This window comes from Talpa europaea (assembly GCF_964194135.1).
Source record: "Talpa europaea genome assembly, chromosome: 3".
Lineage (NCBI taxonomy): Eukaryota > Metazoa > Chordata > Mammalia > Eulipotyphla > Talpidae > Talpa > Talpa europaea.
In genome coordinates, this window is record NC_140069.1 from 95177172 (window position 1) to 95195805 (window position 18634).

The window sequence follows — 18634 nt, forward strand, 5'->3', positions numbered from 1 at the left end:
ATAGATAAATTTGTCTTCATCAAAATTTGAAACTTTTGTGCATCAAAGGATACTGGCTAATGAATGAAAAGACAACCCACAGACTAGGAGAGAATATTTGCAAATCCTATGTCTGATAAGAGTTTAATATCTAGGATACATAAAAAACTCCCATAACACATCTACAATTTTTTTTTTACATGAGCAACTGCCATGAATAAACATTTCTGCAAAGAAGTTACACAACTGGTCATTAAATATATTTTAAGATGCACAAATCACTAGTGATTAGGGAAATGCAATTAAAAAAAACACAGTGAGATACCATTCATACCTATTAGGATTACTATTATCAGAAAATAACAAGTATTAGTGAGGATGTGGAAAATTGGAAGCCATGTGCATTGCTGATGGTAATGTAAATTGCCACAGTCACTGTGAAAAACAGTTTGGCAGTTCCTCGGAATGGTAAACATATATAAAGTTGCTTTAAATCCAGATTTTCCCCTTCTGGGTATATACACAAAAGTATTGAAAGTTGGTACTCAAAGAGATACTTGTGCACCAATGTTCATAGCAGCATTATTCACAATCATCAAAAGGTAGAAACAGGCCTCCCTGGTGGCACAGTGCATTAAGACGCAACCTATTAAGCTGTCCACAGCCTCTGTAGCACAAGTTCGATTCCCGGCAGCCAGGGAGCTACCCACATGGCGCAGCAGACCTCTCCTGACTCACCCGCTGCTCCCTCAGCAGTGTACTTAGGTCAATCTGCCTGTTCTGTTCCCCACCCTGTCTCTGGTGAATCCTCTCACCCCCCACAACTCTGGCCTGTAGCCCAGCACTTGTATGCATAAATAAATAAATCTTCAAAAAAAAAAAGCTGGAAACAATCCAAATGTCCATCAACAGAGGAATGGATACACAAAATGTATGTATTAGCCTTAAAAATGGTAACCAAAATAAGCCTGACACAGTAGGACACAAATTGTATAATTCTTTTTGTCTGAGCCACTTAGACTAGGCAAATCATAGAGATAGAAAGTAGAATAGTGATTACCAGGGACTTGAGGGAGGAGGGAATGGGGAAGAGTTTCAGTTTGGGGTGATTAAAGTTCTGTACTGGTGATGATTGCACAACATTGTGTATATACTAAATTACAACTAAATTACAACTTAATGCCACTAAATTACAACTTAAATTACAACATGTTTAAGATGTTGTTTTATGTTTATCTTGCCCTAATTCAAAAAGAATTTTTTTTAATTTTGCATCTTTAATAAGGTCTTAATTATTGGTGATACTGCTGGTCTTGGGTCTACACTGAGTAGTAAGACACTAGTATGGAGGGAAAAAGTAAGGCATTTGAGTTCCTCAACTCAGTGGAAATATACTTTCCATTTTTATAAACTAGTATTTGATACATTATATAAATTCAATACCTTTATTCAATGAATTCAAGAATAGATAAAGAAATATAATTTAATTGGAATTTTAAAAATGGCAAAATGTATCAATGAACATAATATAAATATAAGCAAAGCACAAAAGGAAATCAGAAGTAGATGATTGTTTTAGGTAGCAACAATAAGGTAATTGAATATCCTATATACAATATTATTCAAAGAATATTTGCTGTGCACATATGCCATTGACAATGCTAAAGAGATTTTAGTTATTTCAAGTACTATAATAATAAACTAGCTGAAAAATACTATGTAACTAGAAAAAAAAACAGTATATAGATGCTACAGATACTTAAAAAGAGTGTTTATTTGACACAATAAATTCTCTTTGCTCATCTTGTTTCCCACATGCATTATGACATAAAGAACATAGTGTGCTTTTCCTGGAAAATTCACCATTACTGTAATCAGATATTACGACACGATCAGAAAATAAGCTTGGTAAAGCACAGTTACAAGAGTGCAGTTGGTTATTTGTTGAGGAGAGATACTATGATTTTGATGTAAAAGAACAGATTTACACTTACCAAGGTAAGTTTCAAATGTTTTTTTTTAATATACAAATTTTAAAATTCAAAAGATTGGTAGAGCTTAATACTTCCCTTACACATCAAATAACTGTAAATGGTGTAAAGTCAGTACAGTTCTTATAAAAATTTCCTGTGTAAGGTTCTGACCATTGGTTTCTGGAAAAGGAAAAATAGGCCAATGTATTTGTATCATGCTTTTTCCTTCACAGGTGCTAAAAATATTACTGACACTTTGGGAGATAGACATTTATGGAGAAACTTAACATTTGAAAAACCATTTCAAAAATGAACCTTTTGAGATTCTTTGGTAGCATTTAATTAATTAGTAATTATGCTCTAGAGTTAAAATCTGCAGTCCTTATAATCATCTCCATATAGGTAATATATGCCTAACAAATGAGATGGAATAAAAAAATCTCAGTACATTTGTAATGAGATGATAATGTATATACACAATTGCAATCTTATAACAAGCTAAGATTATGAAATGACAAATAAAATAATACATTATGCTTGATAAATTTTAGTGATGACTAGGTAGTCAAAGTATTCTAAATTTTTTTTTACTGAAACTCTAATTTACTTATATTGCGTGAACTAGAAAAGAGAAACTACTGCATCAGTTTTTTATAGAGGAAAAAAAGCCTAAATACCTTAAAGGTTTTCATAAAGTGAGTGGGAGTAGAAATAAATTCACTGTCCTGAAAAACCATGCATTGTACATGGATTATGGCTTTCTACCTTTTACCTTTTCTGTTTCTAGAATTTTTATAAGCTAATCTAAGCCTAGAATATTCAAAGAAGTTTTAAAATCAATAATAAAATCTATGCAAACTTTAGTTGGAGAGGAGAGAAAGGAGGTAGGATGAAACTGAGCAGCATATTTCAGAAGCTTTTAGGAATGCAAAAAATGCTTTCTATCAACTAATTGATAAAATCACACATACACATGATATTTGTAAATATTTAATTTCAGAATAATTAAATTATAAACAAGATGGAAAATTCTGAAAGAGCTGAAGAGATGCAAGAAAATTATCAGAAAAATGAGTAAGTTTTCTTAAGTTCTACAAAAAGTATTCTGCGACTTCAAATATGCCTTATCATTTTCACAGATTAGCAAAAATGTTTATAGTTTTTTCAGAAAATAGCAATATATTTGCATTTTGCAATATCAACATAATTAGTGTTACTGGTTTAATAGTAATTTTAGGAAGCATAATAGCTATAGGATTTACTGATATAATACTTCTGATATGTCCTCTTTTCAATTTCTTGTAGCTTACTTTAGAAAAAAATCCCTAAGTGATTTCATTTCAGTTCTCTGTGAATCTATCATTCCATATGTTACACTTTTAAAATAAAATGTTGGATTCTGATTATTTTTTTCATTGAATATCTATGATTATGTATTTTTACAAAATTATCTTCATATATAATAATTTAATTTAGATATTTAAAATGAAAGTGACTTAAAATCTATTTTATTTCCATTACCCATGACAATTGTGTTACATTTCGATGTATAATCTGTAAAGCAGGAGAGTTCGCCTCTACATCACTTGATTCATTAATATAGAGCTTCTAGTAGCCAGAAAGGGTGCTCTTGCCATTCCAGCCCATCTGCTCTTCTCTGCTCTCAACATGGGTAGAAGGAGTTAAAAGACCACCAGAAGCTGCCTTTGAAGGATTTCCCTGAAGGTCAATGGGACATAAATGTTCCCTAAAACAAAATTTATCAAAAGAAGATAGCTTACTGGGTCTTAAACTTTAAAATATGCATTTGGGATGGAATGGGTAAAGGGGACTTCGCAATCTTAAAACCCTTTTTTTTTTTTTTTTGGTCATCTGTGAATCATCTCAGAGAAAAATGGCCCAATACATAAGTAAATTATTAACTTCAGGTGGAACAAAATTAAATGACTTACCATTGATCAAAGCTGATGGAACGATATGTTATAAAGCTGGAAAAGAGTCAGAAGTTCATCCTTCTGTGACATCTTTCTTATAAAATTTACTCTGATCCCTTTCCTATCTTCCTTTAATGTTTCAGAATATTTGTGAGGGTATGTGTTGGGTGTATGTGTTTAATTGACAGATATTCCTGAACTTGGTGGGTGAAACTTAAAATTTTCAACTGGACCTCCTTGAAATGGGACCTAATAAATGAAATCTTCAAGGGGAGACCAAACTCGCTGTACACTTCTTTAATGTAGAACTTCTTTCATTTAAACCTCATAGTTGTTCTTGAGCAATATGTTAACAATGGGTTAGAAATTCTAATCCGCTATCTCACAACCTTAGGATGGTTACTATTTTAATTATTATAAAAAAGAAACAATATAACAAGTGTTGGTGAGGATGTAAAGAAATTGGAACCCTTTTGCATAGTTTGTGGGAATATAAATGATGCAGATGCTATGGAAAGCAGTATGATGGTTTCTCAAGAAATTAAAAACAGAATTAGCATATGATCTAGCAATTCTACTCTTGATTATATAGCCAAAAGAACTGAAATTAAGTACTTGAAGAAATATTAGTATACCCATATTAATAGCAGCATTATTCACAGTAACAAAAATGTGGAAGCAATCCAAGTGTCCAGTGATTGAGGAATGGATAAACAAAAATGTGGTATACACATACAGTAGACCCAGAAAGACTGAGGTGGCCAGAGGCTGGGAGTGGGAGGAAATGGGGAGATACTATTTACTGGAATGGTTATAGAATTTCAGTTTTGCAAGATAAAGAGAGTACTGTAAATGGGTAGTGGTAATGGTAGCACAATAATATGAGTGTACCTAATACCACTGAACTGTATACTTAAAATTAGTCTAGATGACAAATTCATTATTATTTATATTTTATGACAATGTAATAAAGATCTAGAGTTTCTTTCATTACCCTAACTAAGGTAGAGACAGCCAGTAACAACTTACTCTCCAGGTGATTATACTGAGTATCTTCATATTATCACTTATAAAGTTTGTTTTTAAAACTTTAGCCTTGGTATAAATTTCATAATGGTAAAATTTGAGACTTTGATACAGTTGTAATTGAAAAATTTTGCAAATTATATTCACATTATAACTTTCGCATTTTAAACTTTTATTTTCCAGAAAGTTGCAAGAACAACCACCCCAAGTAAGAAAACAAGTCGTTGGACCTATTGAGATAGTAAGTGAAATCAATCTATCAGAAAATTTCAGGGAGTTGTTAGTAATATGTAGAATGATTGTGTTTGTTAGTTTAAACCTATTTGAGGAAAAAGCATACATTCATCAAATTGTTATTTCTAATAGGAAATAATATGCAAACAACCCAAACTTCTACAATAAGGTATAAGAAATAACACAATATCCATATTGTTCCCAGTTTAGGAAAAAAAGTGTGTGTGTATATATACACATATATGTGTGTTTGTGTATATGTGTCATACATGTGTGTTATCAAAGGTATTTTTCTCACTGGTGGAGAATTTTAGTGACTTTTACCATTTAATATTTACTGTCCATTATATTCTGTTAATAAGACATTGATGTGAGTTTTAATTACATTTAAAATTTCATTATTCCTTTTTAAATAAAAAATATTTATCTAAAAATTTTGTACAGCCTATGCATTAAAAAGTATATGAGCATACATCTTTGGGATTAAGTTAGGAACATTTTTATACATGTGTTCAACCCCTCTACCTACTCTAATCTACAATATGTCAGCCTGATTGTCAGTATGATTAGAAATAAACATGAAACAGTATATTTCTTTTCCAAGTCAAATCTTACAAACCTGAGAAATAACAGAACGTGATAAACTTTATCAACAAGATAATACACTATTCTAGGAAAAGGTAGAAATGCAAATACCCTCTTATCATCTGTGGTAAAAAGTTCAATGCCAACTAAAGCAGTTACTCTATAAATATGTGTTAGCTATTGAATGATTGAATATAAAAACATAACATTTTGTCCCCACTCAAAAATATGAAAAATATGTACTAACTTCCTTTTACTATTTTTCAAATCTGATTTCATTGTATACCAATGTATATTTTATCTTAGTTCTCTCAATAAGATAAAATAAAATCCATGTTTTCAAGTTTTGTTCATGTTTTGGTTTTGGAATATTGTGGGGACCTATTATAGGGCAGAATATAAAGCAGTCAGTAGTTGACTTTCAATCATTTCTTTCTTAAACGGTCTTGCAAATAAATATACTTACTTATAGGATAATATATTATCCTTGGTAGAAAAAAATCTGAGAAATGTGAAAAATATGATTAATTTACACTTGGTGAATGAATTTTTACCAGGTAATTACTGTTCACTGGTCACTTGTGCCATTGCTATGATCCTGATAAGCCTAGAAAATTTAAAGTTTGAAGATTAACTTTCCATAAGCTAACATATGAAGGCCTTAGAAACAATTTATTCCAGAATCAACAATATAAAAGGATATTTCTGATTCATGACCAAATCTGACCTGACTTGTGTCACACAATTTGTATACTAATTATGTTACTTTATTTTTCAGTATCTTTGTCAAAGTACATTATAAATCCTTAAGATCAGGGACTTTTTTTTAACTTTATAAATACTCATAATTTAATATTGATTATTCCCTTTATCAGTTTGTAAAATAATGTTTACTTGATGGTAAAAATATAAGTTGACTTATTTTTTTATTGCTATAAAGTTAACCGTGTTTTATTTGTTTTCCTCAGTTTCGCTTTGCTGATGTACTGGACATCACACTCATGATTTTGGGGTTACTGGCATCACTTGTAAATGGAGCCTGTCTGCCTGTAATGTCACTGATTTTAGGAGAAATGAGTGATAACCTCATTGGTGGATGTCTAGTCAAAGCCAACACAAGTGAGTACATACCTACCTTTCTGAATTGTTAGGGACTCAAAGCAGTAAATAAAACAAGCAGTGCACAATATATTATTGTACTATCAAACAATGTCTATATAATATGCATTTGTCATTTATTCTATAGTCCTAATAGACTAAAAATCCAACTCCATGTCAGCATTCTTCAAAGAAACAGTACTACTAGAACACATATACATATACACACAAATATATAATCTATATAGGTGTATATATAACATAAAAGTTTCTCTTATTATCTGCAAGTGGAGTGTTCCCATGAAATCTTTGTAAACCACAATGGCATAAAGTGAAGAATCAATTACTATTAATCTGGGTTTTTTTAAGATTTATTTATTTATACAAGAACCGAGGTACAGGCCAGATATGCGGGAGGGTGAGAGGATTCTCACAGAGTGGGGAACAGGCAGACTGACTGAAATACACTGCTGAGGGGAGCAGCGGGCGAGACAGGAGAGGTCTGTGTGCCATGTGGGTTGCTCTGCACCTGGCGGGGATTGAACTGGCATTGCAGTGGCTGCAGATAGCTTCACAGCACTGCACTTAACCACCTGTGCCACTAGGGAGGCCCTACCATTAATATATAGAGAAAAAATTTCTAGCATTCCCAGGCCCAAAAAGTTACCTACCACATCATACCAAATAACACATGAAACCTAAAATAACACTAACATGGTATATAAATCATCTGAGACCCACAGTAGCACAGCTTGTTTCTATAGGAATTCAAATCCTTTTCTATCAGAACTGATGATTATATCAGGATTTAATAAAAAAAAAAAAGAACTTAAGCCATTCCACACCACTGAACTGTAAAGCACCCTTTAAAAAGAAAGCAAGAATGACTAACCCTTGTTGTAGATACTCAGATTGATAGTATATAGATAAGCATTACGTGTAACACTGTAGACATATGCAGCAAGGAAGCAGAAAAGAATATGAAGAGAAGTACAATGCTAGAGACAAACAGTCATAATGATAGGAAGGGAATAGGAAGGGAATAATAGGAAGGGAATCTAGCAATCAGGTGTATTTCCCATAATTATAGATTTCCCCCAAGTGTTATTACCTTCGTAGCATCCTATTTCAGGGTCATGTCTTTTAGGGTGGCATTCTCAAGATATAAATTCTAGCAATTCTTCTATGCACTAACATAGCATCCACAGTCGTTATCTTGTGAATATCATAAATATTGATAATTCCCTGATTTTTACATGCTTCCCCCAAAATTACACAGCACAAAGAACTCTTATAACAGTTTATTGTAGCTGGAAAAACTGTCTCATTAAGCCTGAACTATCTTTTAAATACTAACCTAGCTTTTTGCAGTGTACCTTTCTAGAGTATGCCCTACTTGACTTTAAACACTAATTTATACCCTCTTGTTTCCTACCTACAGCCTAATCTTTTAAGTGCCCCAGTCTAGTTTGAGTAGAATAAATTTAGTACTTCCATTTCTGTATCTTTCATGTAATGATTTCCTAATAGACAGTTATTAATTTTTTTGATAATTTAATGATAGAAATTAAGGATGCCATTCTCTTTGGAAAACAAATGGCACTACTGATAACTGAGGAAATATTCATTGATTGAAAGCTATGTCTTGTTCTCACTCTCTCTCTGAATGTGTGACAGAAAGGAAGGGAAAAAAGAAAAAAAAAAGGATAAATTCACTTAAGACAGTTTGCTTGGAAATATTCTTCTTGTTAGATCTAGTCTATAATTGAGTACCTTACTTCCTATAGATAGGATAGGAAGTACATAGCTGACTAATATTGCTGTGAATTTTTCACTTTTGTTTTTATTTAAAGGCTTCTCCAGATTTCTTGAGTTTTATTGTTTTTTCAAATGTAGTAAACATTTGAAACAGTGTAGGTTTGATAAAAATTTAGACAATTAGGGCCTCCCTGATGGCGCAAGGGGTTAAGCACCATGCTATGAAGCAATCCACAGCCTCTGCAGCATGAGATTAATCCCCGGCTGGCCAGGGAGAAACCCACATGGCGCGTCAGACCTCTCATATCTCGCCCGCTGCTCCCCTCAGCAGTGTATTTCAGTCCGTCTGCCTGTTCTGTTCCCCGCTCTCTCTCTGGTGAGTCCTCTCACCCCCCGCACCTCTGGCCTGTACCCAGCTTTTGTATGCATAAATAAATAAATCTTTTAAAAAAATTTAGACAATTACATGAATATTATTGGTGTATTATGTTTTATTAAGGAGATTTTTTTTAAAGATTATGTCCTCAATCTTCTAACCATTGATTTTCTGGCAGATAATAGAGGAAGATTATTTGCCCTTAGTAATGAAAATAAGAAAAATAGCTATCATTTTTGTGCCAGCACTGAATTTTTGCAGTTTTTGTCACCATTAATATAATCTCCAAAATGAAATTATGCTTTGTTTATGTGATCCTGTGTACCACTTTTGGACACAATGTATATTCTCTATTAATAGTGAAATCTCACTAAAACTTCTAGGTTTTCATATTTTGATTCTGTTGATTCTCATATTTACAAGAAACTGCTTTAAAAATTTTTCCCTACAAGAATTCCAGAAATGAAGTAAGGGAAAAATAATTATATTTGTAAGGGAAAAAATTACTTATATTTGCATATAAGTAAAAGTCATAGATATTATTATATATGATGTCATGGTTTTATAAGAGATGATATGTCATAATGTCTTCAATTCATTTCAAATACCTACTATAGAGGTTTGAGAAAGAAAATTGATTGTAGATATAGACCATTATATTAAATTGTTGATAAAATTGGGCCTCCCTCGTGGCACAAGGGGTTAAGACTCAGCACTATGAAACTATTGGCAGCCCCTGTAGCACAAGTTCGATTCCCAGCCATTTGGCACAGCAGACCTCTCCTGTCTTGCCTGCTGCTGCCCTCAACAGTATATTTCAGTCAATCTACCTGTTCTGCTCCCCATTCTGTTTTTGGTGAATCCTCTTACCAACCCACACCTCTGGCTATACCCCAGCTCTTCTATGCAAAAATAAATAAATCTTTTAAATTAAAAAATAAATAAATTGTTGACAAATTACAACCTTGGCATACCAATTAATATGTATTGTATTTTTTACAGAAACTATATCAAAAGTTTACATAACAAACTTGTAACCCAAGGACTACTTTAAATACAACTTTATTTTTACTATCCTTGTTGTAGCCAATATATTTCAGTGAGCTTCATTTAAATTTTCCAGTGATTTACTATTTTGAGAACTTTCACATGTGTTCTTGCTTTTCTTGAATCACCTCAGCAGAAAAGGATAATTCTATTACTATTACTTACACAACCTTTGCCTGAAATAAAAAATGGCCTAAAGAATTCTTTCTGGGCATGAGCTACATAGTTAATATTTCCTTGTACTTTTTTTAATTGCATAAGTGCTTCTTGAGATCATAGATAATTATTCAAATTTTAGGTTAAAGAGAGAAAATATTATAATCATAAACTGATTATGTGTGTGTTATGTCTATTTTTTTGAGACCTCACCACATTTGGTTTAGATAACTGAGTGAAAATTAATTTCTATTATAATTTAAACAACTGTTTTACAGCAAATTATCAGAACTGTACTCAGTCTCAAGAAAAGCTGGATGAAGATATAACTATGTGAGTCCAAATGAAATGTTAATATGTTCATTTCATGTTGCTTTGTTCAGTACTTAAGGAAGAAGAACTGCAAGGTTTGTCTAATCATTACTATCACATATTAGCAATTAGAGCAAACGTGTTCTCTTTCACCAGGTACATAAAATATAATGATCACATAATTCTTTCTCCCATTTAAGCTCTTCTTCTTTATACTGAGTTGTATGTAATAAAATTGTCATCAATAGAAAAGTTGTTTAAGGATTTTATTTTTATGACAGTTTTGCCTACTGAAGTTGAAGGCACATATCCAAGAGGCTAAATGACTTGTTTTTTCTTTTTCCAAATTATGTTTCTTAGAAAACCTATAGAAAAAATGCCATAGCCATAAAATTAAAAGCCAAAAAATTTTGTGCAAGAAATAGCAAAAATAGTAATAACATAATAGCATATTAAAATAAAACAGTAAAGTTTTATTCAGACTAATTTTAGAAACTGTTCAGATTCATAGTAAAGCTATACACAGAGTAAAAAGTCGACAATCTAAAATAAACGATTTATAAAGACATTCTGTTTTTGTAGTCTTATGTGTTAAGTAGTGCCTTTACTCTGTCACATATGTTGAGTTTGTTTAGAGAACCGCTGCCTCAATAGATATATTCAGTGGATTTCAGTAATGACCTTACTTCTGAAGCTTGAGCAACCCTAAGAGATTCATCACATTGCAGTGACACTCTCTGGGCTATAATTTTTGACCTATATGTGCCACAGTCACAGATGTCAATTTAAATTTGAAGTGATTAAAATTAAATAAGACTAAATACTCATTTTTCATTCTCAGTCAAATGTTCAGCAGCTACATATGGCTGGCTGACATTTTTGTATTGTACAAATATGAGACATTTTCCTCATCACAGAAAGTTTTATTGGACAGTACTGTTTGGGACTATAGTACGCGTGTTTCCCCCTCAAGTTGTGCTTTGCTGTAGCCTCAACTTTCCTTGAGGGGAAAATCCTATTTTTTAGCACCCTTTATAGAACATTTCTTTATATTGGATATTTTGAAAATTCCTCATTAGGATTTCTAATCTTATGGTATTAATGAAGGGTTCTAATGTACAAACCATGACTTAGGAGTTGCTTACAAAAAAGAAGTTTGTAACTTTTAAAAATAGGGGCATCCATTTGGGAAAAAAACATCAAAAAGAAAGATTAATATAAAAAATATATCTGTGCACAGTATTAAAGGGTTACTAATTTTGAGAGACTATTCTTAACGTTCATAATTTAGTATTTGTTACACTGTTTTTTCCCATACCAGTATTCTGTTTTGGAAATGTTTAAGATACATAATAAAATAATTTTCATGATCAAGTGAGCTTGGAAAATCTTGTATATGATAACCTCCTCTTAGATATACACAAGAAGATAGGCATAGTAAAGTCTCCATTTAGTTAATTTTGTTTAAGCTAAGTGTTTCAAACCTATTTGACTATGGAACCTAGTTTTTCCCATAACACCTGTTAATGTTTTGATTAACATAATTGTGGAAACATTACTTTCTATAACATTTTGGTGAAAACAGGGAATTAGTTGTTTCATCAGTAATCATCAGGTACTGATGGGAAACTGGAGTTGTACATTCAATATATTTTACTCTTTCTCATAGCAGATTTTTTTTTACAGGTTCTAGTATTGTTTCTCAAATATTGATATATTGATAAATATGTCTTTTTGGCAACAAGGGGAAAAAAGTTTTGCTTCAGTCTTACTAAGATTTTCAATAATCTTTTTTCAGGTTGACCCTTTATTATATTGGAGTAGGTGTTACAGCCTTGGTTTTTGGCTATATGCAGATTTCTTTTTGGGTTATGACTGCAGCACGACAGACCAAAAGAATTCAAAAACAGTTTTTTCATTCAATGTTGGCACAGGACATCAGCTGGTTTGACAGAAGTGACACTGGTGAAATTAACACTCGCATGACTGAGTAAGAGGATGATTGTGTAGTATTTCAACTTTGTTTTCACTTAGTGATGTATAAATTACTTAACTACATTTATTTACTTGTTTCAGTGATATCAACAAAATCAATGATGGTATTGGAGACAAGATTGCTTTGTTGTTTCAAAACATATCTACCTTTTCTGTTGGCCTGGTGATTGGTTTGATGAAAGGCTGGAAACTCACCCTGGTGACTCTATCCACATCTCCTCTTATAATTGCTTCAGCAGCCATGTTTTCTAGGGTAGGCAAGATGACTGATGTGGTGTTTATTGAAAGCAGGAATGTGAACTAAATGTTTTACTAAGTTTTTCAAAAGAGGCATGTCCATTTTCTGTATCTAAAAAATAACAAGGGATAATATACACCACAAATTTTTATCATTATTAATCACCTATTTTATTTTATTTTTTTGTTGTGGAACACTCGCTGGTGGCTGGGGATCGAACTGGCGCTGCAGAGGCTGCGGGCAGCCTCGCAACCCAGTGCTCAACGCCACCAGGGGAGGCCCAATCACCTATTTAATTTAATTAATTTATTTATTTACTTATTTACCTATTTATTTTTTTATTTTATTTATTTATTTGTTTGTTTGTTTTTGTTTATACATGTACTGGGTACAGTCAGAAGCACGGGAGGGTGAGAGAATTCACCAGAGCCAGAGCAGGGGGCAGAGCAGGCAGAAGGACTGAAGTACACTGCTGAGGGGAGCAGCGGGCGGCAGGAGAGGTCTGCGCGCCATGTGGGACCCTCCTCTGGTGGCCGGGGAGCAGCCGGGGATCAAACCGGCGCCGCAGAGGCTGCGGGCAGCTTCGCAACCCAGCGCTCAACCGCTGCGCCACCGGGGAGGCCCTACTTATTTATTTTTAAATGGATGTCTTCAAGTTGCTACAATGAGATTTAGTTTTACTATCTTACTAACACTGAAAAGCATTTATCTTCATTTAATAAATTAATGCAATTTCAAATAATGGTATGATATAATGTTATACTATTATACAATAGATGCCAGCACAGCCTTGGGTGGTCTCAATTCCCAAATAAATATCCTACAAATCATTTCACTAGAACATATGAGAAAATCCTAAAACAGTAAACACTTAAATACTTTATGTCAGCCATTCAGGTTTATATATTTTCATAGGATTCTAAATTACTTTTGAAATCTCTATTATGTCAATTTTTAAGTATTATGTAAATCTGATTCAGTTCTTTAAAACCAATTATATATAGTCATCCCCCCTTATATGCACTTTAGAGTTCTGCATTTTTAGTTATCCATGGTCAACCACAGTCTGAAAATATTGTGTAGAACAAGATGCTTTGAAAGAGAGGGAAAGAGAGAAAGACTACACTCATATAACTTATTACATCATATCATTATAATTGTGATATTTTATTTTTAGCTAGGTCATTAAATCTTAAGCTGCCTATTTTTTTAAATTAAATTTTATCATAGGTATGTATGTATTGGAAAGCATATTCAGGCATCAACTGTGGGCCTTGGAATATATCCCTCTCAGACAACAGGGAACTGCTGTACCTGTGTTATAATTTATGTTCTTTGCAGTTATACTGTGAGTATATAATATTAATTTATTCACAGTCTGGTCTTGAAAACAATGCACTTTGTGAAGTCCAAAAACAACTATTATATCTCTCCAAATGATATCTTTAAGTTTTCCCAATTATATACCTATCTCCTAGAATAGAGGCACAGTGCACGCTTGAGGAATACAGTTGTATATTTTTTGGAGTTTTTAATTTTGCAAAGCTAACTGTTTTTATGCAAATCAAACCCACAAAATTTACTGTTTACTTGCTAGCAATATGTAAATTCAACCAAAGAACAATTTTTTGGCAATAAAAATATTCTGTGGCTGAGTGATTCCTTAACAATAGGCTTGGATGTTTAGACAACAAATTTTTATTTAGGGTGAGTTTAATGTTGACTTTGTAACCCTTACCACAATCTTCATCCGCAGCTTATTTGAAATGGGAAAATTATCTATATTAAGTTACTAAGATTAGAGCCTTTACTGCCTGGAGAAGTGAAGTGAATTGGGGGTTTAAAAGGAACAGTAGCCAGAATCTTAAGTACTGCTATTGTATTAACTGATTGGGAAGAGGAAGAAAGTAAAGGTCAAAGTTATCCAGATAATTAAAGAAGCCAGGGTATATGGTTCTAACTTCCTTCAATTCAATTTAATTTGGCAAACATTTATTAAATACTCCTTATGTACAAAGACTTTTTTGCTACGTGCTGTTTCCCCTCCAGCAATATAAGAATAATTGTCATTATTAAGTGAATTCAGAAAATGATGAGTATTGTTCAGCTTTTGCTATCTTCTGACTTTAACAACTCAAGTATGTTTTATGTAAAATCAGCTCCAATTATGTGAAATGTGTTTTGAATGTGGATAAATATGTTATGTGAGTTGGCAAGAGTTACAGAGTCACAGTTCTAAGAACAATTTCCCTGCTGTTCCCTTTCATTAAACAGTGTGCTGATTACTAAATTAAATCCTTTACTAAGTAAATGAGCAGTGAGATTTTTAATAGAGGAAAAGGCATATTCTGATTAAAAATATTTGAGAAATTAAATAAACCTGCCTGATATCACCAAGAAAAATATCCTTCTCCTAAAATGTCACCTCTTAGTGTTTAGAGATATAGCATTTTACTAGGCAGGCTGCATTATGCAGTTATAATCATGCCACAGACAAATGTAGGGTCATCTTCCTCATACTGCCACAATCCTGTGACCTATGCATGTCCTTTGGAATCTTTACTTTTTACATAATAACAAGTTGAATCAAGCTCATTAATTTGCAGAGTGTATCCCAAAAGAATTGTGTCCCTAATGTCCTTCTCCAAATCAATTCTTTCCAAGTTATATTAATATAGATATCCATCGTCTAAAAAGAGTTTTTAAATATACAGAGAGAGGGCCTCCCCGGTAGCGCAGCGGTTGAGCGCTGGGTTGCGAAGCTGCCCGCAGCCTCTGCAGCGCCAGTTCGATCCCTGGCTGCTCCCCGGCCACCAGAGGAGGGTCCCGCATGGCGCGCAGACCTCTCCTGCCGCCTGCTGCTCCCCTCAGCAGTGTACTCGGTCCTTCTGCCTGCTCTGCTCCCCGCTCTGACTCTGGTGAATTCTCTCACCCTCCCGTGCTTCTGACTGTGCCCAGTGCTTGTATAAATAAATAAATATAAATAAATCTTTAAAATATATATATATATATACAGAGAGAAAACAATGAAACTCTGCTAGTAGAAGGACAAACAGACTTTCAGATTCTAGATTATGTTAGCCTAAGCTCTTTCACTGCCATGAGACTTTTGTAAAAGTAGGTTAATATGTCTGGTCATTAGTTTCCTCATTTGCAAACTGACAAATTTAGGTTAAGTGATATTAACTATGTTTCCAATAATAAAATCTCTTCTTCGAGATTCTACTTGAATTAAATTTTTGCTATGTCAGGGTCATTCTTTGGTTAACTTTTGTCATGGCTTATTACAGATAGTCATCTCATTGACTGGTAAAGAATTAAATGCGTATTCCAAAGCTGGGGCTGTAGCAGAAGAAGTCTTGTCATCAATCCGAACAGTCGTAGCCTTTGGGGCCCAGGAGAAAGAAATTCAAAGGTCTGTCCTATTAATTACAATAATATATGTTTAGTTTTACTTTTCCTCAATACTATTACATTGTGTTCTATCTTTTTAAGGTATACACAGAATCTAAAAGATGCAAAGGATGTTGGCATAAAAAAGACTATAGCTTCAAAACTCTCTCTTGGTGCTGTGTACTTCTTTATGAATGGAACCTATGGACTTGCTTTTTGGTATGGCACTTCCTTGATTCTTAGCGGAGAAGCTGGGTATACCATCGGGACTGTTCTTGCTGTAAGTCTTGTTTATGAGCAAAGGTAACTGGCCTAGGTAAAATTTTCTTATCTACAGTTTAATAAAATTTATCTTTGAATGACAATGAATAATCAAATAATGTTTTCAATACAAAAATTTGTTTCCATCAAATTATTTCTATCCATCTTTAAATTATAAATTGGCAATACTTGTTCATCCAGCATGTCTTCTAAATGCATGTGCTTTTCTTAGAGATTTTTTAATCTGACAGTCAAAATGATGAATCTCTAGTGAGACTTTTTCCTTTCAGTCTTGCTGTGGTAAGATGGCATTCTGTTCCTTGCTAAATGTCTTCCCTCTGGAATGCTCTGTAGATTGGACTCTGCTGCCTTTCCTCCATCCTTTCAGCATACAGTTAATGTTAAAAACAAAATATATGCAGTTCTGTTCAACATCACAATTAAGTTTTTTAAATTTAGTTTTTTAAAACCCTTAGGGGTTATGCAATAAATTACAGTTTATTCAGTTATCCTACCACAATTGAGTACTGAACAGATCATTTCAGATTTAAGAATATTTATCTAATTGAACTGAATTGACATTGTCTATATACTTCAGTTCTCATTTGGCCTTCCCATCAATGTAGCTTTTTTTCTTTCAACTAAAATGATCTTGTGGATTTAAGACTTTCCTAATTAACACTTTAAACTACTCATTTATTTTACATTAAACCTGATCAAGAGGGATTTTTGATGCATCCTTGCTCCCCAATTTATGAATGAGTGTGGTCAAATGACTTAAATAAGCCTTAGTTTCCTCACCTATAAAAGAAAAAATAACACGAAGCATGTGGGGTTCTTTCTTTATCTAACTTTTTGCAGAGATTTGTCTGTCTGCAATACAGACAGGAATACAGAAATCAGGAAAGTTTGGACAGAAACAGTACAGTGTCTCTAAGCTAGTGAAACCTATCACATTCTTCTCTTTAAAGCTCAAGGGGTTGACCAGGAAGAAGGGGAATGAAACTCATCTCTTCACCCAACCACGTTTGCTTATGGCCAGCATTCTGCAGTTGAACCAACTGCCATTCACTGCTACCTCCATCCCCAGACATCCCCACAAATGAAAATAACAAGGCTGTTACAATCACAAGTTGTTCTACATTAGGAAAAGTCCAGATATACTTGGAGGAAATGGTGTTTCATTTCTATTTGGCAGCATCTTCTGTTCTTTTCTACCTAATTTCCTAATTTCTTTCCTAATTACTCTTAATATCTTTCTGTGAGTATTAACCAAATATATACTCCATTCCCTTGTCTGTATTACATAAGTGAGGAAGGATAATTTTTTTTTGTCCCTATAGGTTTTCTTTAGTGTAATCCATAGTAGCTATTGCATTGGAGCAGCAGCCCCTAATTTTGAAACCTTCACTATAGCCCGAGGAGCTGCCTACAATATTTTCCAGGTTATTGATAAGGTAAGACTTCTAAGTGCTTCAAAAGATAGCTACTTACCCCTATGTTTATTGCAGCACTATTTACAATAGGTAAAACCTGGAAACAACCCAAATGCCCAAAAATAGATGACTGGATCAAGAAGATGTGGTATATATACGCAATGGAATATTATTCAGCAATCAAAAAAGATAAACTCAGGCCTCCCCAGTGGCACAGTGGGTTGAACACCCGCTGTGAAGCTGTCTGCAGCCTCTGCAGCACGGGTTCGATTCCTGGCCAGCCAGGGAGATTCCCACATGGCGTGGCAGACCTCTCCTGCCTTGCCCGCTGCTCCCCTCAGCAGTGTCTTCTGCCTGTTCTGCTTCCCGCTCTGTCTCTGGTTAATTCTCTCACCCTCCCATGCCTCTGGCCTGTACACCAGCTCTTGTATAAATAAATAAATCTTTAAAAGAAAAAAAAAAAGATAAAGTCATGCCATTCGCAGCAACATGGATGGAACTAGAAGGAATTATGCTCAGTGAAATAAGTCAGAAGGAAAAAGAAAAATATCAGATGGTTTCACTTATAGCAGGAATATAGGAACCAAATAAGACATCAGTGTTAAAAAATAATAACAGTACAGAGCCTCCCTGGTGTCGCAGGTGGTTGAGAGTAGTGCTGTGAAGCTGTCCACAGCCTGTGCAGTACCGGGTTCAATCCCCACTGGCCTCAGAGCAACCCACATGGCGAGCAGACCTCTCCTATATTGCCCGCTGCTCCCCTTAGCAGTGTATTTCATCAGTATGCCTGTTCTGTTCCCTGCTCTGTCTCTGGTGAATCCTCTCACCCTCCC

The 18634-nt window shown here is 33.8% G+C and overlaps 1 protein-coding gene across 1 annotated transcript in view; it reads left to right on the top strand.

Moving 5' to 3' along the window:
- Positions 1-2973: 2973 nt before the first annotated feature.
- The window catches only part of ABCB5 (ATP binding cassette subfamily B member 5), a gene marked incomplete at both ends in the record, with an annotated part of 94972 nt that continues 79311 nt past the window's right edge, over positions 2974-18634 (top strand). The window contains 9 exons of the mRNA XM_084230118.1: positions 2974-3026; positions 5096-5153; positions 6700-6850; positions 10445-10499; positions 12277-12468; positions 12555-12726; positions 16002-16126; positions 16207-16384; positions 17709-17822. Coding sequence (XP_084086244.1) covers positions 2974-3026; positions 5096-5153; positions 6700-6850; positions 10445-10499; positions 12277-12468; positions 12555-12726; positions 16002-16126; positions 16207-16384; positions 17709-17822 — 1098 coding nt within the window. The remainder of the gene's footprint in view (positions 3027-5095; positions 5154-6699; positions 6851-10444; positions 10500-12276; positions 12469-12554; positions 12727-16001; positions 16127-16206; positions 16385-17708; positions 17823-18634) is intronic.